The sequence below is a fragment of the Selaginella moellendorffii genome, unplaced genomic scaffold (genome assembly GCF_000143415.4).
Source record: "Selaginella moellendorffii unplaced genomic scaffold, v1.0 SELMOscaffold_25, whole genome shotgun sequence".
NCBI lineage: Eukaryota > Viridiplantae > Streptophyta > Lycopodiopsida > Selaginellales > Selaginellaceae > Selaginella > Selaginella moellendorffii.
This window is the reverse complement of record NW_003314286.1, coordinates 1819075-1840571: the sequence shown is the minus strand read 5'-3', so window position 1 is coordinate 1840571 and position 21497 is coordinate 1819075. Positions and strand designations below refer to the sequence as shown.

The window sequence follows — 21497 nt, the reverse complement described above, 5'->3', positions numbered from 1 at the left end:
TCTCTTTCATTTCTATTGCTCAAACCTCCACTTCTCCTCCTCTTCAATTGCTCCAATTTGTGATACAATGGAAAGTAGCAGTGGAGCAATGGAAAGCAGTGGTGGAGCAATGGAAAGCAGTGGCGGAGTGATGCTTTTGCCTCGAATGAAAAGCAAAAAGTTCAAGGATTTGCTTGGCCAAAAGTTTTCAGAGCTCCGAGAGGGTAAGGGAGTTCCAAAGGGGCATATATGTGTCTATGTAGGTCCTCGTAGGGAGAGATTCGTGATCCCAATCAGTTATCTGAATCATTCGTTCTTTCAAATCATGCTCAATCAGTCGAAAGAGGTATATGGATTTTGCGAGAAAGGGGAGCTTGTTATTCCTTGCCGAGTGCCTTTATTTGAGAGTGTTTTGCAGTACATGCAAACCCACAACGAAGAAGATTTGCCCAAGCCTGTAGAATCATATACACTACTGAAGTGTGTTACAGACATGAATCTTTATAAGTAGATTGCATACAGCTGAACCAGAGAAGCAAAAATCTATATAATTTGGTTTGTAGTTTGGTTTGGAGAGAAAATCTTCTGGTTGGAGAGGAAATTCTGTGGTGTGTTCCCTACATTATTTGTAAACACAAAACAATTTACATGTACATTTTTGTGCACGGTTTTGTATGGCGATCAAAATTTTCTAGAGCAAGAAACTCACTTAGCTGTCGATTTCTCCCTAAAGGACGAACGATCACGTAGCACGGTACCACCGACGTACCGCCGATGCCGTGCTTTGATTTTTCAAAAGGATCTTGACCACGAGAAAACAAGAAAAACGAGTCTCCTTCAAACTAAAAGATCTCACCGACTTGACAATAGGCTATTTTGACAAATCATACACATTAGTCGAGACGTGTTTCTAGATTTGCAAACCAGCGAAACTTCCAATCGCACTACCACAACACAAACGAGAGAAAACTCATCAACAACACAAACAAGAGATAAGCTACTTTGTTCGTGACTTCGACAAATCAAACGCATTAGTTGAGACGTGTTTCCAGATTTACAAACCAGCTAAACTTCCAATCGCACTTCCACAACACAAACGAGAGAAAACTCATCAACAACACAAACAAGAGATAGGCTATTTTGTTCGTGACTTCGACAAATCAAACGCATTAGTTTGTTTCCAGATTTACAAACCAGCTAAACTTCCAATCGCACTTCCACAACACAAACGAGAGAGAACTCATCATCAACACAAACAAGAGATAGGCTATTTTGTTCGTGACTTCGCCAAATCATACGCATTAGTTGAGGCGTGTTTCTAGATTTGCAAACCAGCTAAACTTCCAATCGCACTTCCACAAGACAAACGAGAGAAAGCTCATCACTTATAAAAAGTTAGAAAGCCAAAATCCTGGAGACTTGCAATTTCGTGAGAGGAGAGACTACGTCGACAAGCTCACTCAATCCACTTCTTGGAGTGGCGGAGCAACGTCCTCGGCCGTGAACTTGCCCTTGCCCTTCTCGGCAGCGCGTCCCTTGCCCTTCCTGTCCAGCAGCGCCTTTCTGTCCTTGTCCAGCTTCAACTTGGTGATCACCACATTGGATGGATGAACACCAACGTTCACAGTAGCACCTGAAAAATCAAAGGGATCAACCACAGATCGAGGAGAACCCCGTGCTTCTCACCGTTCACTTTCTCGCGAGTGATGCGCTCGACGTGAATCACCCACTTCTTGCGGTAAACTTGGGTGACCTTGCCTTCCCTGCCCTTGAACGAGCCGCGGACGATCTGGACCTCGTCGTCCTTGCGAATGGGAACCGAGCGCACCTACAGAGCAAGCGCGCAGCAATCAGGAGAAAGCAGGCACTCACAGCTCCCAGAGATCGAAATCTTACATTGTGTTTGTTCCTCAGATCCGATGACAGCGTCGCGCTCATCAAAATCCGGCGCACGCTTGATGGCGCGCTGAAATGCGCCTTCCGGCACTTGCGCCTGGAGCTGCTGACGGCCGGATTGTTCTTCATCTTGCCCCGCCGCCGCCGCCTAGGGTTCTTCCTCCAAAACCCTAATTCTCAAGAGCCCTAATGGGACGATGGTTTTAAAACGGGGTATATTCCTTGCTCGCATTTAGCCTCCTTGGAGAGACAATCTATCGCGAATCGAATCAAACAGGGCGGCGGCGGTGGTGCTTTGGCCGAATGTAAGTTTGAGACGGCCAAGAATCTCGCTGTCTTTGGCTTGCGCCGCCACTTCCGCTGCTTCTTTGGCCATTCCAGCTTGAGCATACGCCTGGAGTTTCCCAAAGTTTTAGCTTCTCGAAACGAAAACAAAGTTCATACCTCGGCCTTCTCTTCGGGATCTGAGAGCTTCTGGATGTACTTCAGTGCCTCGGAGGTCTGGCCTTCTTGTAGGCAAGCTTCGACGAAGGGCTTAAATCCTGGAAGAGAGAATCAGAGAAGTGACGTGGAGCTGAGCTTTTTCTTACCAACTGGCGGCCTTCTCTCTTTCGAAAACTTTTCGAGCGCGTCCCAGTCCTTGATGTATGCAAGCGCCAGAATCTTGAGCCAATAGAATCGCTTGTCTGGGACCTGAGACGGAAACAATGGAGATTATTCCAACGTGCGAGAAAAGACTACCTTGAATTCGACACGAATCCTTTGCGCCTCTCGGTGATTTTTCAAAACAATGCATGTCCGAATCGTATCACTGACACTGGTGTCCACGAAAATCGCTTTGCCAGTTTTTGCTTCTAGTTCGTGCTGGATCCTGTGGAATAGAATGAGATGTCGATCACATAAAAACTAGCGTACTTCAGTAGCCGTGCTTGCTCGTCACAAGCTTTCGCCTCAAAGTCGTGCTCCTTGCTGTGAGAAAACAGGCGTTGAGCTTCTTCTATAAGACGAATTCGAGGGCCTTGAAGAGGAGATCCTTGTCGAGTGACAGGATTTTTGGATTGCGCCCACGCTTCCCATAACAGAAGCTCGCCAACCCTCTGCAATCGGATTCATAATAAATAAACAAAGCAACAAAGACGTACATGAAGTTGTCCAATTGATGCGAAGAACTTCTTCAAAACATCGGGTTCATTTTGTCTAAAACAAAGAGAAAACAAATGAAAGGCTTGCATAGTTAACCGACAGATTACCTCGCATAGGCGATAAAAAGGTTGCGAGCAAGAGGCTTGTCTTGAACAGCACGTGTAAACTCTGACGGTGATTTCTACAATCGCAAAAAGTTCATCCGCGCGTTAAATTGAGAATAGCCGAAGGCGTACCTTTTGCCATAGATGAAATAACGTGAAGTAAACAAGGTCTGTATCTCCACTCTTGATGGCTTTCCCCAAAGCTTTTTCCTCTTCTCCCATGCTCGTCAAAAGGGGAACCTGAAAAACAACAGATGACCGACTTTTTCTTATGCCATTCATCATACCTGTTCGGAAGACCGTGGCTCGTGCTCCAGAAGCAGTGCAGCCAGAGTTCGCCGGCCATTTCTGTAAGCATGAGCAGCAATTGCAGCGTATGACACAGAATACATTTTCAGCTGGTAACACGAAAGTTAAACGAGCATGTCAGACTTGCATAAAGGTACCTTCTCCAGTAGAAGGTTGCATAGTTCTGGGTCTGGTACTGAGGTGGCCGCGGTAATCATCGCGCCTGCCCAATGAACTACAACTGTTTCCTGCCTGGCAGAGCTCGGTATTGCAGAAGTTGAATGGTTTCAAAGGCTTACTGGACTAAGACCCATGTACTCCGACATCCTGATGGCAAGTAAGTGCTTGTGTTCATTCACAAGCCGCTCGATAAGAACTGGCAAAGTTAAAACCTGTAGAAAGGAATGCGTAACGTTGATACAAAATCAATAAAGTGTGAACCTTCAACTGTTGCAGCGTCAGGGGAATGCCAACATTTGGATCCCTTACGCCATTCAATATTCGTAATGTCTTACACGTTTCACGTATGCGGGTCTTCGAGAAGCGTCTGCCAGGAGAAAGAATGTGCAACATTTCAGTGCAGATGGCAGCATACCTGCAGAAAGTTCTACCATAAACTGCGGCACGCATTAGCGTGTCTTGCAACTCCATCCTAAACTCTTGTCCAGCAGCATCTATACACGCTTCAACAGCGTCAGGAATAGAAGAACCAACCATTCGGATACTTTCATCGGCCTGTAGAGCATTTTATGTCAAAGATACAATAACACCAGCATCAAGCCACGAACCTTGGCATTGCGTTTCGCGAAGTGGTCGTAAGCATCGTAGAGCATTGCCCCCGGAGACGTGCTCCCAATCGAAAAAATAGACACCGTCGTGTCCGGCACCCGCTGGAGAAACTCCATGAACGTGTTGGACAGGATTCGGACGCCATCACACTCGGGAATAAGCACGACAGGCTCGTCGTAAGTGTACTTGGTCCAATCGCCGTAAGGACCAACCATGAGCACACTGTCGTCGGAGTAGAGCAAAACGCTGTCCATTCCACACCATATGAGCTGCTCGGGCGGTAGAGCAGACTGCAAAACAGCATGCAACACTAAGAACCAGAAAAAGCGTTTCTTTGCGTCCCACCTGAGTGTCGAATTCCGAGATGGTTTTTGAAAAGTCACTGGTGACGACCAGAAGCCGTCCATCGTGAGTGAAGCACGCGACGTAGCTCCCGTTAGGAGAAGCTACCATCTTCCCGAGCGGTCCTATCGTCGTCCCTTGATCCTGGATGGATCCGCCATCCACCACCATCACAGTCGACTCCACCGCGAGCAAAACCTCCACACTCCCCGACACCGTGTGCTGGGGCTCTATGATCGCCATACAGTGAGGAGGATCTTCCAGAGTGAGCTGCGTGAGCTTCACGAACTGCGGGGAGCCGAGATCCGGGATGCAAAACACCGCGTTGGCCTCGGTGAGGCAGACGATCCCATTTCCCCAGATGATGCATTCCATGATCCCTTGATCCCAGCATTCCTGTCCAAACCAGACCTTATCGGGTAGCAGCTTCCCGTGGACGTCATATCGAAACACACTCCCGTCTTGCATCACACAGTGGAGGATTTCTTCGTCGGACCATCCCATGGCGATCAATCGGCCGCCGGGCCGGTCCCAGGTTATCGATGCGACCAGCAGGCCGGAGGATCGAAATATCAGGAGCTTGGGGCGCGCTGGCTCGGATCGGAGCCGGACGATCTTGGTGTCGTCCCTGATAATGGCGATCATCCCCCCGAATCGCGCGCACGCTACCTTGTGGCCGCTCAGCTCCACATTGTGCCACGCCATGCGATAGATCTCCTGCTTCCGGTAGTACCTGTTGGCGATGGCGCTCCATTCCGCTGCCACGGACACGGCCATACCCCGCGAAGAACCCTAAATCCCTCGTGATTTAAAATAATTTGGGTATATTCTCTTCTCAAGCTTCTTTCATTCGATTATATCTTTTACCCTCTGAGCATCGGTGACTGAGTACCACGGCCTCGTATCCTACTAGACCTTCTCACCGGCGTGATTTTGATCTCTCCCTGGTTTTAAGCAGATAAACAGTATGTCAGAGCTTGAATGAATCAACGCGAGGAAGAACTTACCCGCGAATCCAGTGGTTCCATCGCAGTGAAGCTACCGTAGTCTTCGTTTGTGCTGGTGCTGCCCGATCCGCTCTCTTCACTGCTGGTGGTGGTCATCGTCTCTCGAGTTGCAACGCTTTGCGTTTTTCCGCGACGAGAAAATGTTGCCAGTGGTGCTACTGCTGAGGCGCGCGCTACGCCTGCCCGTCGTCTCTTCCTCAGCCAGATGATAGCCGTGCCGGCAACACCGAGCACTGATAAGCTTTCGACTGCTAGCTTGCTCCACAGTGAAGTCCTCAAGCTTCTCGACAGTGAGCCCAGCATGTTGGCGAAGCGCTGTCCAAGCAAACCGGGCGTGCTCGAGTTTCTTGTGTGATCCATTGGCTCCCCAGCTATGCTCTTGAAGAATTCGAGCAATGCCGCATCCTCCAAGCCCTCTATCTCTGTAACCGCTGCTTCAAACGTTGTTGTAGTCGGAACGGGAAGTTCACCACCTGGGGTATGACGAAAGATGGTCTTCTCCAGACACATCTTCGCCACGCTTTCCTCCCACTCAAACCTCGAGCACTTTCCGCTACTCTCTGCCAATTTTTTCTTTTGCTCCGCCACCATATCAACTTCGTCGCTTGCCGCCTCGACACTTCCTGGCTCATTTGCTTCCGAAACCTCTGTGTCGGTCAAGGCTGCCGCAACTTCCACGTTCCTTAGCTCATCTGTCGTTAAAGTGATCACAGCATCATCCCCATCTTCACCATAAACCGACAGAAGAATCCTCTCGCGGACTTCGGGTACCATCAGCAGGGAGTGATTGGACACACCGGTTACGATTCCCCAGTTTCCGGGATAGCCTTCAGCTTCCGAGGTTCTCCGTTCCGGCGTCCGAAACACTATTTTCTGTCCCAAGTCCCTGAAGAAACCAGAGCGACCTCGTAGCTCGACGCAGGCTGTCGCAAGAAAGCTGAGAGACAGCAGTAGAAGCAACGCTCTTCTCAAGATCACGCTCTGTCCAGAAGCTACTGGGATTTTGCGATTGCATTCCTGCGTGTCTGCCTGTGCCTTTCCTTCGAGCGAAACAGCCGGAGTTTTTCCTAAAGGTGGCAGTGGAAATTGGTCGTCTGTGATGGTCAGATCGGGACAAGAGGCACTTCGCTTCAAACCGGACAACTCTGGAGCTTGACCGTCGTCACTACCAACGTCCGAGAAAACCAAAGCTTTCTCGACCCGACCAGTCTCGTGTGCTTGCACAAACTCCCGGTGCTTGACAGGATTGTATCTCAGAAACTCTGGCCTTGGAGATAGCGGGTTGGACTCGGGATCGTAAGGCTGCTGAGCTTTCCCACCTCGCTTGAGCCTTAAGAACCGAGGGCGTGGTGAAAATGGGTTTGATACTGGATGATACGGCGGCTTCTCCACTTCCGTGCTGTCGTCCTCGAGAATGTCGAGAATTGTCTTGGATATGTCGCTGGGATTCGGAGAAAGTTCCATCACCTCCCCACCTTCTTGAATTTCCGCTGGATCCATCACAAATGCCGTCACTGCACCAGGTACCGAGCTTTCTTTGGCCTGATCTTCCATCTTCTCAGCGCTTCCGCCTCTGTCAAGATTCTCACATCCTGCCTGGTCTGCCAGCCGGGGCTCCTGATCGTTGAGATTTTCACCCAAAATTTCAACCTGCTCTGCTACATTCTGCTCCGGAGCAGCTCCACGATCAAGATTCACGCTTCGTTCCCCCAGAACGTTCTTGGCATTCATCGCCTTCGATTGCTTGTATTTTCGAGCCGAGCGATTCTCTTTCCCGACAGCGGCATCACGTTGAGGAGATTCTGGAAGAGAATTGACAAGATTATCGGCGAGAAAGGGAAAACCTAGCCCTCAAGATCTGGTACCTTGCAGCATCAACTGCCGGCAGCAAGACGACGCATCCAGGCGCCGATCGACTAAATGCGGCTTGGGCGGCGTCACAAGCTCCAGCAGACCCGTCGATTCCGAGAATGGAGGAGGGCTTGGCGGCTTCTTCTTCATTCCCAAGAACCCTAAAACTTCAAACGAATTTGCCCTTGCTCGTCGGATCCCCAACGGTACATTTATTTTGGACGGACACAACGAGGCAGCCACGATTCTATAGGGATTCGAACACCAAACCTTCTTGAACTACCTAGGGTTTTTTGTTCGAAATGGAAGAACAAGGCGCAACGAAGCAAGGCCAATTCCAGGTGAGAGCTCTCCAATTCCTCGCAGATCTCGCCATCTCGATGCTCGTGCAGGCGCCATTCTATGTCCCCGTTGTCTTCGATCCGGTCTCTGGAATGCCGATGATTCCTCTTTATCCCGCTCCTCAGGATGAGAATTCGCGTCAGGGTGGCATTTTTGCCGTCCCAGCGGTGGGATCGAGCCTACCGCCAGTTCCTTTCGCATATGGCGCTCCATTGTAAGCTTTAAATTATCCTTTCGTGTAAAACTTTGGTGTTCTACACTCTCGAAAATTCCTGATTGCTGCCAGGGGAATTCCTTTCGGTAGAGAGGATCCTTCCGAAACAACAGAAGGGGCAGCAGGTCAAGCAGCAGCAGGGGCCAGGCCGGATCAACAAGAAAGAGTCATCGTCCGGAGGTTTCAAGTTGGCATCCATCTCGATTTGCTGCTAATTCTCAAGCTTATCACGATGGTATTCATCTTCAGCCAAGATGGATCTCGTGACCGGCTACTACTGCTCTTCCTGGCGAGTATAGTTTACCTGTAAGTTTTTGTTTTCGCGAATTTATTCGCGTCCTTATGAGCTCTTGACAGGTATCAGACTGGAGCATTGACACCAATACTCCGTTGGGCCTCGGAAAGAGCGAGGAGGATCATGATGCCTCCTATACAGCCAGCTCGCAATGCTCCAGTCCCAGGTTTCTTTTTCTTTTTCTTCTTCTCCTTTTCGAGCTTTACTTTGCTCTTTTTTGGTGATTAGAGGCACGAGGTGGAGATAATGGTGCTGCTGCTGTTCCAGCAGCAATTCCACCCGAGGATCTGCAAAACGAGGCAAGGGTGGCAGCAGCTCCCGATGCGGACGAACAGCCAGCACGAGCTGAAGATCAAGCTCAAGCCCAAGATCAAGATCAAGCGCAAGCGCAAGCTCAACTTGGTAACTGGAGAGGATTCGTGAGGGAAGTGCAAATGCTCGCTGTTGGTTTCGTCACGTCATTGCTACCCGGTTTTCACAATATAGAATGACTTGGGCTCATCCTTTTCTTCAATTTAGAGAAACAACTTTTTTCTGATTCTGAGGGAGTATCTATTTGTTATCTGACTAGTATAACGAGTATGATATAGTTTTATTTGATATCAAGAAATCAATAGTTTCCTTCTTGAAATCAACAAAAGTAATGTAGAAGCAGGTTGAGACACTGAAGCGCCACCCTTCGTAGAGTACATTCAAATGCATATAATATTTAGTTGGGCTCTAATGTTGCCACCTTTTTCTGCAAGACTTGGCTGGAATCCTCGAGAGAGCATGCAGTAGCCCAAATGCATGCACTGGTGCTCGTGCATATTGAAATCAGTGTGGGGAGTGTTCGCTTTGTTTTCTTTCGCACTGTTCTCGGATAGATGAAAACTAGAGACAAAGGTTGCTGCTGCAACAGTTTTGGAAACATAACCAAGAAGAGCTTTGCTGCTGTTTTCGTCCCATTTGAGATCATTGTGTGATATCTTGCTCATTTTGGGTGATCTGCTGGACTGCAAAAAATCTTGCCCCAAACACAGGAAGAAACTTATATTTTCATGGTAACGGAATATGGGCTGGAGTTTTGTGCTCTAAAATACAAGAGCATGGGTTACACGTGCTAAAGCAAATCAATTGTTAACAAATACGAGGCTTGGTATTTTAGTCATCCATCCCAGTGCAACACATTTTTCCTTTGTGTTCCCAAAGCAAATCCACATTGTCACGAAATAGAGGAACATTCCTTGCATAAACAAATTGGGGCCAAGAGGAATCACATCCTCAGCTTTTGGGCAATGCCTTGTTCCCCCCAAGCTACACAATAATGTCTTGGTTGTTAGTGTGTGTGTGTTGAGTGCATATATGTGTTTGTGTTGGAAATGGCAAGCAAATCCTGTGCTTTGATGTTGTAGTTGTCTGTCTGAACAAGTCCACCTAAAGCAGTGTTGAATATCTGCCAATCATGCTAAGCAGAAGAATCTGGATCTGCTCTTGGAAGATCTCCAATGGACCCTACTTCCATTGACACAGGTCAACCACCAGCAAACCGGCCCAACCAGCCAATTTAACACTCGAGACATTTACATTTCCATTTGAGAGAGAGCAAAGCACAAGATCATATGGTCATCGATCCTTCTCTCACGAGCTGCTTGGTCCTTTCCACATGACAAGGGAGGAGGAAGCCCAGCCCTATGCAGATGTTTCATCAAAATCTGGAAATTACACACAGAGAGAAAGAGACAAGGAGGAGGAGGAGGAGGAGGAGGAATCCAAACAAAACCAGAAAAGCAAGTGAGAGGGAGGCATGTTACATGTGTGGGTGTTGTGTGCCTTTGCCCGGATCAGCTTGTGCATGTGTGATCTTGCTCCTGATCTTGCACCAATGCAGAGGGGGGAAAAAGATATCAAGGAGATCAATAAGAAGAAGAGCAAGAAGAAGAAAAGAACGGAAAAGATTGATTGATTGATCAATATCCTGAAATGTTGACCTGTTGTACTAGGAGTCCACCACTGTCCATTGAAAACTGCTGTGGCCAAAAGATGCTGCCATTCAGCAGACCACTTCCACTGTGCGCGTTGTACAAATGACAGATCCCTGGAGCAGCAGTTTGTGATGCTGCTGTCGCTGTGGACGCTAATGATGCAGCTGATGATGAATTCCTGAGCAGGGGTTGATCACCACTGCTCTGCTCCAGCATCTCCATAGCCTGGACCTGCGACTTGAGATACTTGACATAGTGGATGGCCTCGTCTAGCATCGAGGCCGTGTCCATCTTGGTACCTCCGGGAACCAGCCTTTGCAAGATCCTGATCTTGGTGCTGATCCTCTCCCGCCGGTGCCTCGCCGCCACCGTCTGTGGATCCGACGAGATTCGCACGTTCCTCCGCTTGGGCTTGCTCCCGCCCAGGCAATCCGTGGCCGTGATGGGCCTCCAGACCGCCATTCTATACAAGGTCTCCCGCATGTTTTCCATGCCGGCGCCACCGCCACCACCACCACCACCACCTTGATGTTGTTCATTGGGAGCTTGGGAAGAACCTTGCTCCATGTCGCTGCCTCCTTGGGAAGCCGAGAACATCCCTTGCTTGCTCTCTGGAACCGCGGCCATGCCGGATGTGAAACCGACATCAGGGAAGCGATGAGCCCATGGCTCGCCCGGCTGGATTGCTTGGGCCTGCTGCATGACCGAGGTGGCGCCGGAGCTGCTGGTGCCCAAGGGACACACATCCGCGTCGGAGCTGGCGCTGGAGGTGGCCGAGCTCGCGGAAGCGTGCACCGCCTCGTGCTGCTGGTGCTGGTGCTGGTGCTGATGATCCACGCCCTCGCCATCACTGCTGCTGGATCCGACCGCGTCCACGCCCGAGGCCTGGATCAGCTCGTCTAAATCCGGGAGCTGGCCGTGGTGGGCGTCGCCGCAGCCCAGCGCGGCGGCTGGGTCGAGCAGCGGCGGGAAATTGTGCTGCCCAAAGATGTCCAATTGATCGAACACGCTGCGGTCGCCGCCATGGATGAGGTAGTGGAGCTCCTCAGTTGACTCCATGCCGCCGCCAAAGTCAATCGATATCCCGGCGCCGGCTGGGCTTGACTGGCTGGACGAGTCCGTGGCGTGCTCCTCCCCCGCGCAGAGAAACGGCGGCTCCACTCGATCCATGTCGAGGACATAGCTGCTAGCGCCGCTCCCAAACTGGTGCCCCACGATCCCGAACCCGGCCAGTTGCTCCGACGACGAGGAATCCATGGGGAGCAGCAGCGCATTTATCTGGTCAATGCCCAGGGCGTTACGAGCCAGAGGCGAGCGAGCCACACAGCAGCTAGCGCAGCGACGCGGCCAATTCCGGAGAACGACACGGGCGGCGTGGAGCGACTCGGGCGAGGGATGGAAAAACTGGCCAAGATTTTTGCGGGCATGCGCGGGCAACTTCCCCTGCGCCTTCGACGCCTCTTCTTCTCGGAGAATCAGGGATTAAACCCCACGAATCCTTGCTCCGCGCACTTTCATTCGCCGCGAGAGCTGCCTGGAGCGAGATGATAGCCTCTCTCTCTCTCTCTCTCTCTCTCTCTCTCTCTCCCAATATCTGTAGTCACCCGGGAATGAGAATTTGATCGCAATTCACCGCTCTTCACGCTTCTCCACGGCCTTGTATAGAGGGATTCCGAGGAGTGACTGCTACTCGAGCAATATAATGGTGGCGAAACGAATCTAGACGAGGAGCAAAGGAGAGAAAGTGGGCAAAAGCAAGGGGAATGGATCTACACTGGCAGCGTTGAATTGCGCTTGAAACCACTGCTCTCTGGCTCTTGTGCTGCCGCTCAGCGCTGATGCCTGCACTGCCACGCGACTCTCTTTCTCTCTCTCTCTTTTTGTTTCTCGCTCTCCCTTTTCTGTGAGGAGCCAACTTCCCGTCCCGTTTGTTTAGTTCCCAGAGATTTAAGCTCAAGCAAGCACGCTTTGGATGGATCAATCCAAGGGGTGCTAACAACAAGCTCTCGCTCGCTCGCTCGCTCGCTCACTTCCAGATCGTTTGGCGGGGGTGGTGTGGCCGCCTTTGATGGCGAATGGAGTGAATGTGGTGAGGGCGAGAGGGGAAAGAAAAGGCTTCGGGGAAAACCTCTCAATCTCTCTCACTTCCTCTCGCAAGCCAAAGCCCCAAAGCAAAGAAAGAAGGTAGCAGCGAAGCTTTTTTCACATGGGCGGGAGGTGGTGGTGGTGGTGGCCTCAAGTCATCTCAGCGAAAGAAATAAAAGAGAGAAAAAAAAAATAGAGCTTAGGAAGGAGCAAGGAATCCAATGCACACACTCTCACGCGCCAGAGAAAGACATAACTATACCTTTCACAGTGAGGTTCTCTCTTTCTCTCTCTCTCTCCCAGGGCTCCCCTGTTCTAGGCCAGGCAAACTGGGCTCTCTGGATTTATATAAAAAACAAACGAGGGATCTTTGAGAAGACACACAAGACAGGATGATTTCATTCATGGGCAGCGAGGAATCGACATGAATTTGCCGCTGAGCGATGAAAGAGAGTGACAATGCGTCATGGCTAATGTCACATCCATCCAGAGCGCAAGATGGTTAAAATGGCTGGGTGGATTGGATCGAATCCACAGACACACGCTAGCTACTAGGAGAGGCTACCCTTTGCACCAGCGAGCTTGCTTTCCCTGAGCTCGGCAAGATCGTCAATTGGGTGCCTTCCTTGTCTAAAATCTGGGCAATTCTACACTCTGCCCTCCTCTGTACAGGATGTTTGCGGTTTGTGGGATCATGGATTCAATGCGAGCGAGAGCGAGGAATGCGAAGTGGGATCCGCCCCTTTCTCGCGAAATCGCCAAAGATCTTTTGCTTGCTCGGACCACGGACATTACAGAAAAGCGCAGCGCTAGGGGCAATCTTGGCCGTCGCTGGCACCATCGGACGGGCCACAGGCGAGTTGAATTACGGAACAACCGTGGTCAAGATCCACCGCCCGGCCGGACGGTTGGAAAAAAGAGGACTACCCGGCTGGAATTATCTTCACCGCTCATCTGTCAGCTTGGACAGTGGGGAACTGGGGCGGTGACGCGTGTCCTGCCAAAACCCCCGCTGACGTCTCCTGCCACGGTGGCAGCCGACGTCACCCGGCTGGAGCCCGAGCCCACCTGGGCCGCGCATATTCCAGGGATGCGCAGTAAATGCTGCTGTTTCCCCTGGGGTGGGCACCGTACGCCCACACTGCTTCTCTGCCGTACGTTGTCTTGAATGCCCGGACATGGGCCCCATGGCGCACATGGATCTATGCTTGTACTTACCGACATCGCACCCTTGTGTGTTGCATCGCTGTTGCGGCTGTTGGATCCACACTTGATGAGGTGGATGTTAATTTTCATGATATGTGGATTTGTACGGAAGGGGCAACTGGAAGAACCACCACAAGTTCTCCAAATCTTACTCTTTTTCCTTGGCCTTCTTTTTCGAGGAGGATTGGACTGGATTGATCGATGAAATCGGTCGCTGGAGATCGACCGACATTACCCCTTTCGTAAAGCTTTGTCCTCGTCCACTCCAGGCCAAATTGCCAAGAAAAAACTGGGAATATGTCGGCGTGAGATCAATCAACCGGAGCCTGTGGGGTTGTTTTCGGGAATCCCAGCGCAGGGTCCAGGGAAGAACATTGATTCACAATTCATTGACACCCTCTTTTTTTGGTTTGGATGGAGTTTCTTGGCCTAAATTGGTGCTTGTTGGGTGAACCAAACAATGTGTTGGGTGTCGGTGTAGCAGCTTGCAATGCATGCAAGCGTGCGCGCGTGGAAAAGAAAGACACTAATTTTGTTAGAAACTTATGAGCCGGATGGATCACGTCGATGGACAAAGCCAATCATTCCGGGATTATACTAGTGGTTTTCCTTGAGTAGAGCATCATATAGATACTCTATTCTAAGATGCGAGCAACGATGGAAACCCTGAAATCTCTTTCGATGGAAAATCAATCCACGCTGGCCAGTCAAAGGCACTGGCACGGACCAAACAAGCTCGACGCATTGATTCTCCACCCCCCAACTAACGATAGCGATCCCAACTGATTGAGAGATGGCGAGTTGCGCGCAATTGGATCCCTGGAGAATCTAGATAGATGCAACGCCCTTGACGACGCCGCGGGGATGATAGAAATCTTCTTGTTCCAGCGAAAATTTCTCCCACACATCAACGTTTTCTAGATGCCGCTACCACGACGTGCCAACGCCCCCCATTGAAAACTCTCCTCATCGTCGCCGTTGCTTGTAAGAAGAACAAAAGCGAGAGGAACGCGAAAAAATCTAAGCGCGGGTAAGGAGTTCCAGTCCCCAGCTACAGCTTTCAGAGCGCCGAATATTCTGCCAGCTGGCTGCCACGCGGCGCCACCCCGCGGGCGGCGGGGCCACGCGACCGTCACCGCCGCCGGTGGCGCCGCTGGCCCTGCCGCGCGGCCATTACGCCGCCGATAGGGGCCTCTTTCACCTCGGTGAAAGTGCCGCCTCCTAGTCTCTTATCCAAAACTGTTGCCTTGCCAGCGGATTTTCAACTAACTGGAGTTACTGCGCTGGTGGTGGCGTGGGGTGAAAAGAAAAGGCCCCCAGGCCATCACGTGAACCGTCACGTGAAGGCCACGTGACGCGTCATCTCCGACGTGGAGGATCCCGCCCGGCGGACGTGGCGCATGGCCTGGCCAGCTTGTGATTTGGATGTCATACTAGACAAAATATTCTTTGCCCACCCAGTCAATGCATTGATAGAGATCATCAATCTTTCAAAAAGAATCATAGCTTATACACATATATGGTTTTGGAACGAAGAATGTCACCCCTTCTTCTTTTTCCGCGGTGGGACAAGCTTATAGCTAGCGTAAGGTACAATTGCCGCTGCTCGATTTCTTCATGCGCGGTACGTATGAAGATCTCTCGCGGCGGGCGATATCTTTCCTGCTTTTCCATATCTTTTTCTTAGTTTTTCCCTCGGTGGATCGGCAGACGCGGCCCTGGATTTCTCTCTCGAGCTAGCTTAGCTCGAGAGGTAGATGCGATGGATGTCCTTGCTGGTCAATTTCCTCCGGCAAGTGGGGCATGCCTTGCGCGCTTGAATGGCCACTAGAATACACTCTTTGCAAAAAATGTGACCACATATGGTTGAGGTCTCTTCCTTCATCGCGTCCATACAGATGATACAAGTTAGCCTAACACCCGCGCTTAGCGAATCATCGGCGGAGGGCTTGCGTCTCTGCAAGATCATCCCATGAGAAAACAACAAAGAAAAGAGAAAACAGAGAGGAAATCAATAGAAGAAGAAGAAGAAGAAAAATCCAAAGGGAATTGTCAAACAAGGACGAAACGTGGTGGTCCTGGAAGTTCACTCGAGAAATTGATTGTGATGACGATGCACCCAGCACACAAGTTCTACGAGGTACCACTTGGCTGGCAGGCCATAAACTACACAGCACTCACGTCACGAGAAAGTCTAAACGACGCGAACACAAGCGAACAAATCAAACAAACCGAGAAAGCGAGCAAACGAGAGCTCGACGTACCTTCTTAGTTTCGGTGATGGCTTCGCCGCTAAGCGAAAACTGGAGATCGATCGCGGGAGGAGCGTCCGGCCTGTCTGCACGGGCATCCTCGCTTCGTCTCGGAGTGGAAGCACCTGGATTAAACACCAAAGCAAAGCTTAAATCTTAGAAAAAACTAAGCTCTAGGAAATAAAAAAATAATAAAAAAATACTATGAGCAACCTGAAGGACCGAGTCGCAGCTCTAAAGGATCGTCCAGAGGATCAATGACAATAAAGTCGTGGAGTGTTGGACGAGTGACCGAGTTTACCTTGAGCAATGTCAGCAAACAACAGCATGAGAAGCAAAAAAAATTCAAACAAAATCAATGGAAGCGGAAGATATTTTGTTTTTTTTCTTGGAGTGATCGCAAGGCGCAAGACGTGCTCAGCAACATACCTGCGGTAAAGTCAAGAACAAATCTTCGGAAGAAATTTGGAGATCGGCATCATCGTCTTCTATAATAATCGTGATTGCTGGTCCAGTGCTGGCGCTCCCTGACATTGACATTTTCTAGCGCACTCCGAGCTTCAGGCACTGACGCCCATTTTCGCCCCTGCGATCACTCCTGTAAACCCTAAAAATGTGACCACAAAATTAGGGATTTTCCCCCCATTTGGCTTTCCAATTTTTCCTACAGGGACAAGGTGGCGGATTTCTCTGTTCTTCATGGCACAAAAAGTTTGCCTTTGCTCTCTCAAGTGGCCGGGATTCCCAAATCTTCTCTTTCCTGCATCACCACATTGACCACAATGCTCGTTAACCTTTTAGCATCAAAACAATGATCTCTACGTACCGCTGCTAGGATCTCTTGCGCTTTCTTATCGTCGAATCCCAGAGCAGCGAGGATCTTTTGCCCGGCCGAGTTCTTCTGCTCCCAAATGCCCAGCAGCAGCAGCATTGTTGAGATCTCTCCATTTGCTCCTGGATATACTCGATCGAAAAGAATAAAGTGAAAACTTGGCAAGAACTTACCCAGCTTTTGGTGTTCATCCACTGCCCAGTCGAGTGCCTGTTGTGCGGGCTCCGTAAGTGGTGGGTGCTCGGGACTAAAGAAATACATGTCTGCCTTGCCGAGAACATTGACAGCCTCGTTCCTCACCTTGAACAGCGTCACACCGTTTGCTCGCAAGTAAAGAGAAGCTTTGCTCGTCCCTGAAATCACGAAACAAACAAAGATGAAAGATGACAGATGAACAACGAAAGATGAAAAAATCCACCGAGAAAAGAGTGTAAGTACCTTCGGTGAGAATTCCCATGAGCAGAGACTCCGTTCCAGTGGTGGCGTATTTCATCTTTCGTGCCTCGAGCTCCGCCATGCTGAAAGCCTTGATCGCTCGCGCGCTCCATCTTCGGAAGAATCTAACCATGTAGGCGAGCAAAAAAATCTTCTTTCCACTTACTTTGCTTGTTTATCCTTCTCCAATGTAGCGTCGGGCTTGCTGTGGAATCCAAGCAATCGATGAGAATGGATGGAGGCGAGCATAGTGATCTTACCCAGTAGGAAGAACCATGCACACGGTAGCGCCATTCCACTGCCTCGAATTCTTCCTTGTGAGCTCCAGCTTAAACCCTAATCTACGTCCTAGCCGTTGCGCGAGTCCTCCGCGCAGCAATGGCGAAGAATGTGATGGCGCCGAAGGGCCCAGACATGAAAAAGAGGAAGAAGAAAGCGAAGCGATCCGGCACGAGCACGCCATAGCCAAGCCACGCACAAAATATTTCTAGGGCATTGTCATTTTTTCGATTTAGTCGTCGCTGCTAGGATGGAGGAGACGAGCGATCGGCGCCAGGCGACGATCCGCGCGAGGAATCGGGGCGCAGCCTCTCGATCTGCAACCATTGCCACGATCTCGTCCCGGCTCTTCCTGGCGATCGTGCTCTTCCAGCTCCCACTCTTCAGGTAGGCAATCACAATCCAACTGGCATAGCGCATTCTTCCTCGTCCTCCAGGGTTCCCTGCCAAGCCGGCGTTTGCACCAATCCTCTGGAGCTTACGGCCGTCCAAATGGCCGGCAGCAAAGCCACTCCTCTCTGGCTCGTCAAATCTCTCCTCCTCCCTGGAGCGTGCGTCCGGGGCTTGATCACCGATCTCTCGCTGCCTTCTTGGGACAAGATCCTCGAGCAGTACAACATCACCGAGACAAACTCCCCGGGTCTCGATCTTCTCCGCCTCGAGGTAAGCTCAACTCTAGAAATTCATGACTAACTCCCATCTCCCAGGTGATTGCTGGGAGTTACTTCGCTGTCGCGGGAGCGCTGGTGGGAGTTTTCAAGCATGGAAGAATGAGCATGTTTGGGATGCTCTTGATCGCGTGGGGGCTGATCAAGGAGGGCATTCTCCACAAGAATCCAAGCTCCGGTTCCCAGGTTCACGCAAATCCAGCCTTCATCGTCGCGGTCGCGCTTGGATTCCTGTCCGTGAAATACGACTTCCAAAAGGTCCAGACGCTCGCCAGGCCCGTCGTCAACCCACTCAAGAGCTCCGCGAAGTCCAAGCTCAAGTAGAAGCTCTAAAAGGTGACGAACCCTCGCTTCTTTTTACCTTCTAACGTGAAGGTTTTATTTGAAAATGAAAATGGTGCTAGAAGCCACAGAAAACTTGCTCCGTCGCGCCCAGAATGTAGCACCCTTTGTTTTGAGGATAGCATCGACCAACGAAGTAGCACTCGCAGCTTCCGGTGCCTCCGGTTCTACAAGTTATATTCCTCACGGATTGGGGAGGACAAACGGGGCTAATCGCGAGACAATCTGAGCAAGAAAGGCAAGAGCTTTAGAAACCAGAGCGGAAAAACGGAAGCAAAAAAACCACTTGCAATCTTTCATGGTAATCTGTAGGCCTGTGGACGCCGAAGCTCGCATTAGAAACACGAAAGAGAGACTTTGGAAAAACTTACCGGGTGAGATGAGCATCGAGCAGAAGAAGATCACAGCCGCCACTTCCAGAGATCCCGGTAACTTCGTCCTCTGCTTTCGGTGCTTTTGATCCGCCTCTACTCTGTGTAGGAACGCGACTCATCCAGCTGGACAGAAGCCGAGTGTCGCGGCTATCCCACCTAGAAAAACTCTCGCACTTTTGCGAGGAAAACGTGAGAGAGCAAACAGACGAAGCTTGCTCCCACGGGTGGGTTCACATCCTTCCAAGCCGAGCGAAACAAAACGAAAACGAAAGAAACAATACCATTACTGTTGGTACATCGTTGAAATGGTTCCAACGATCGAAGCATAATTTCATCTCCGCTGGTTCTTCCATCTCTATGCGTGGACTTTGCACAGGTCCTCGTACGCGATCCCTGGAACAAGCCTTCCAATGTACGAACCTTTCTCGATGTGTACATTCGCGCAGAAGTTGTCCTCGTCGATCGACACGAGCTTGGCCAAGGAATCCCTGTAAGCCCCGTTGACGATCTTCACAAGGCCGCCGATTTGCGGGATCACGGTCTCCAGCTCCGCCTGATCCACCTTGAGTACGTGACCACTGTCGAGCATCTCGATCTCTCCCACGTACTTGTTGATCACTTGCCTCACCACCCCCTTGCGCTTGTAGTAATCGGCCAGGCTCTTGGCCATCACCTTGACGACGAGCCCCTCGGAGAGCCAGTAGTCCTTTCGGTTCTTCCTCTCCTTGACGAGTTCTTGCTCCTTCATGAGCTCGTCGAGAGCTCCCATTCCCTTTGACTTGGGCGGAGGAGTGTCAGCGGCCAAAACCGGATTTTTCTCCTCGCTCTTGTGCTCCTCGTGTCTCTCGATCGAGGCCGGCTTCGCCACCGGCGGCTTCGAAGCGCCACCGAAGGAAAACGCGATCTTTTCTCCGGCCTCGACCTCCTTGTCAATCTCGGTGGCCTGCTGCGAGGAGCCAGCCTCGGGCTGGTGCTGCGACGATTTCTTGGCCTTTTTGATCATGGACACGATCTCCCTCTCGTGGCGATCCTCCCCGGCGGCCTCGGCAGCGATCCTCTTTTGCTTCTGCCCCTCCCGGAGGAGCGTCTCGGGCTCGCGATCGATGTAAGTCAGGAACCAGCCCTTGGGAGTGTCCTCCACCTTGCACTTGCCGGTCCGGCCGAGGTACTTGACGAAATCGGTGAGCGTCGCCCAGCGCGAGGAGTTCATGTGGACGTGGGTCCTGTCCTGGATGTAGGCATTGTAGACGACGTTGGCGGCGACGCGGCTGGAGCGATGGTTGCGCTTCATGTGCTCCATGAATGCCGACTCGAAATCGTGCGAGAACTGGCCTACGAATTTACCGGGGCTCATGCCGAAGATCTGCATCTGCCGCTGGTGGCTCTCGCTCAGGCAGTGGCACTTGAAGCCGTTCTCGTCGCGGCACTGCTTCTCGCACATCTGACAATACCAGCGCAGCTTCTGGAGGCCCTTAGCCTTGATCCGGTTGGCGATCGCCTTGGGCGTCATGAATTCGTGCTTCCCCATCGCGATTCGCGACTGCCTCTGCCCTAGAGCCCCAGGAACCCTAGAAAACCTTCCCCCTTTCCTCTTGTCCTTATAAAGTTAGGGCTAATGAGTTTCATTTCTTACAAACCTTTACAAGAAGTAAAAGAAAGCCCTAAAATGCTAGAATTGTAAACTCTGGAACTCTGCTCTTGACCTCTTGGCCGCCCATCTCATCTCCACTTGCTTCACTCGATTTGAGATCCACCATCCCTTTCCAGCTCGATCAATGTACCTGAGAAATCAAAGAGAACAGTTACAAAACAAGAAAGAAGAAAGGTCTGATTAGAAACCTTGGATTGAAACGATGGCCAAGACAAGATCGGCATTTCCTTCCTTCCAACATGCTGCCCATGCCTTCCTTGACGCACTTCCGGCAGTAAACTTTGCCACACACCTGGAGGAGGAGCTCAAACTAAAGCTCAAGCAAAATGGAAAGAGATTCAATGCGCATTGTTACCAGGCATCTGGTCTTGACGATCATGGCTTTCGTATTGCAAATGTGACAATCTGTGCCGTGCTCCACAGGAATTGGAGCTCCGCTTCTCTTGGGCGACTGGTAAAACGATGCGTCGCAAGATGGAGTTGGCCTCACTCGTTTGTTCGCTGGAAGCATGGGTGACCTCGGCCGGTTCCATGGAGAGCTCGCGGGTGACTCCTTGCAAAGTTCCCCGTGAAGAGAATTTCTAGGGGATATGGAGGAGCTTTTCGTCGGCACTGCAATGTCGTAAGCTGGAGAATCGAGGCCGCCGTTTTGCTTGATTCCACTAACAAAATCCTTGAGAGTGAACTCCTGGAATGGCCCAGTGAGCTGCTCGTAGAGCTTGTAGAGATCTTCCGGCGTGTCTTGTTGCTTCTGTGGCTTCTCCTCGACGTCACCTGGATCACTTGCCTTGAACAGGACAGGACTGCTCGGCTCGTTTTCATCCAACACTGGCTTGTTCCAAAGAACAAAGCTATGATCGAAATCCTCCATCGCCCAAACTGTAGAGGTAAAAGGAGATCTACTATACAACCATCTTCCTGATCCAAGACTCCTATGATATCTACAAGCAAGTGAGAAACACAAAGTTAGAGACGCTCGAGATCGCAAGTTTCTGTGCTGCGATCCAGCGCTCGTTCTTACAAGATCTGGAAAGACATCTCGGTATCTCTCTCTTTGTAGGCCCTGCTGCCGGCCGCAAGCGGCTGTCGGGACGATCAATGAGCGAAAGTATTTGTGATACAGCACAACGCGCACTAGGTGGCGTTGTTTTTGATTTTC

At 50.8% G+C, this 21497-nt stretch overlaps 10 protein-coding genes across 10 annotated transcripts; 3 read left to right on the top strand and 7 right to left on the bottom strand.

Annotated features, from left to right (window-relative positions):
• The first annotated feature begins 67 nt into the window (after nt 1-67).
• On the top strand, nt 68-490 carry LOC9636914 (auxin-responsive protein SAUR15). The gene has a single exon (XM_002974840.2). It carries the CDS (start codon nt 68-70, stop codon nt 488-490), a length of 423 nt encoding a protein of 140 aa, XP_002974886.2.
• An 842-nt stretch (nt 491-1332) lies between these two features.
• On the bottom strand, nt 1333-2064 carry LOC9636913 (60S ribosomal protein L26-2). The gene is made up of 3 exons (XM_002974635.2): nt 1876-2064; nt 1666-1807; nt 1333-1612 (listed from the first exon to the last, which is right to left on the bottom strand). The coding sequence occupies exons 1-3, from the start codon at nt 2002-2004 to the stop codon at nt 1440-1442; spliced, it is 444 nt and encodes a 147-aa protein (XP_002974681.1). The 5' UTR covers nt 2005-2064; the 3' UTR covers nt 1333-1439.
• Nucleotides 2065-2076: 12 nt separating this feature from the next.
• Nucleotides 2077-5333, bottom strand: LOC9637681 (protein VACUOLELESS1). Its single transcript, XM_024679766.1, has 15 exons — nt 4545-5333; nt 4199-4489; nt 4006-4145; nt 3852-3957; nt 3710-3802; nt 3569-3658; nt 3410-3520; nt 3255-3362; nt 3126-3199; nt 3018-3072; nt 2791-2972; nt 2617-2746; nt 2466-2568; nt 2320-2417; nt 2077-2269 (listed from the first exon to the last, which is right to left on the bottom strand). Exons 1-15 carry the CDS (start codon nt 5316-5318, stop codon nt 2108-2110), a joined length of 2517 nt encoding a protein of 838 aa, XP_024535534.1. The 5' UTR covers nt 5319-5333; the 3' UTR covers nt 2077-2107.
• Nucleotides 5330-7595, bottom strand: LOC112347965. The gene is made up of 3 exons (XM_024679767.1): nt 7414-7595; nt 5549-7350; nt 5330-5485 (listed from the first exon to the last, which is right to left on the bottom strand). Exons 1-3 carry the CDS (start codon nt 7547-7549, stop codon nt 5405-5407), a joined length of 2019 nt encoding a protein of 672 aa, XP_024535535.1. The 5' UTR covers nt 7550-7595; the 3' UTR covers nt 5330-5404.
• Nucleotides 7596-7659: 64 nt separating this feature from the next.
• LOC9636912 lies at nt 7660-8791 on the top strand. Its single transcript, XM_002974839.2, has 5 exons — nt 7660-7740; nt 7792-7955; nt 8028-8261; nt 8313-8416; nt 8479-8791. Exons 1-5 carry the CDS (start codon nt 7702-7704, stop codon nt 8739-8741), a joined length of 804 nt encoding a protein of 267 aa, XP_002974885.1. The 5' UTR covers nt 7660-7701; the 3' UTR covers nt 8742-8791.
• A 6455-nt stretch (nt 8792-15246) lies between these two features.
• Nucleotides 15247-16297, bottom strand: LOC112347890 (uncharacterized RING finger protein C548.05c-like). The gene is made up of 4 exons (XM_024679485.1): nt 16187-16297; nt 15971-16058; nt 15770-15882; nt 15247-15462 (listed from the first exon to the last, which is right to left on the bottom strand). Exons 1-4 carry the CDS (start codon nt 16295-16297, stop codon nt 15247-15249), a joined length of 528 nt encoding a protein of 175 aa, XP_024535253.1.
• A 76-nt stretch (nt 16298-16373) lies between these two features.
• On the bottom strand, nt 16374-17504 carry LOC9637680 (ATP-dependent Clp protease ATP-binding subunit CLPT1, chloroplastic). The gene is made up of 6 exons (XM_002974632.2): nt 17285-17504; nt 17191-17229; nt 17028-17137; nt 16763-16942; nt 16584-16711; nt 16374-16517 (listed from the first exon to the last, which is right to left on the bottom strand). Exons 1-6 carry the CDS (start codon nt 17485-17487, stop codon nt 16485-16487), a joined length of 693 nt encoding a protein of 230 aa, XP_002974678.2. The 5' UTR covers nt 17488-17504; the 3' UTR covers nt 16374-16484.
• Nucleotides 17505-17537: 33 nt separating this feature from the next.
• Nucleotides 17538-18679, top strand: LOC9636910. The gene is made up of 3 exons (XM_002974838.3): nt 17538-17690; nt 17741-17966; nt 18011-18679. The coding sequence occupies exons 1-3, from the start codon at nt 17554-17556 to the stop codon at nt 18293-18295; spliced, it is 648 nt and encodes a 215-aa protein (XP_002974884.2). The 5' UTR covers nt 17538-17553; the 3' UTR covers nt 18296-18679.
• A 265-nt stretch (nt 18680-18944) lies between these two features.
• LOC9636909 (KIN17-like protein) lies at nt 18945-20276 on the bottom strand. Its single transcript, XM_024679546.1, has one exon. It carries the CDS (start codon nt 20213-20215, stop codon nt 19043-19045), a length of 1173 nt encoding a protein of 390 aa, XP_024535314.1. The 5' UTR covers nt 20216-20276; the 3' UTR covers nt 18945-19042.
• Nucleotides 20277-20308: 32 nt separating this feature from the next.
• Nucleotides 20309-21379, bottom strand: LOC112347899. The gene is made up of 4 exons (XM_024679545.1): nt 21360-21379; nt 20694-21279; nt 20527-20630; nt 20309-20468 (listed from the first exon to the last, which is right to left on the bottom strand). Exons 1-4 carry the CDS (start codon nt 21374-21376, stop codon nt 20357-20359), a joined length of 819 nt encoding a protein of 272 aa, XP_024535313.1. The 5' UTR covers nt 21377-21379; the 3' UTR covers nt 20309-20356.
• Nucleotides 21380-21497: the final 118 nt, after the last annotated feature.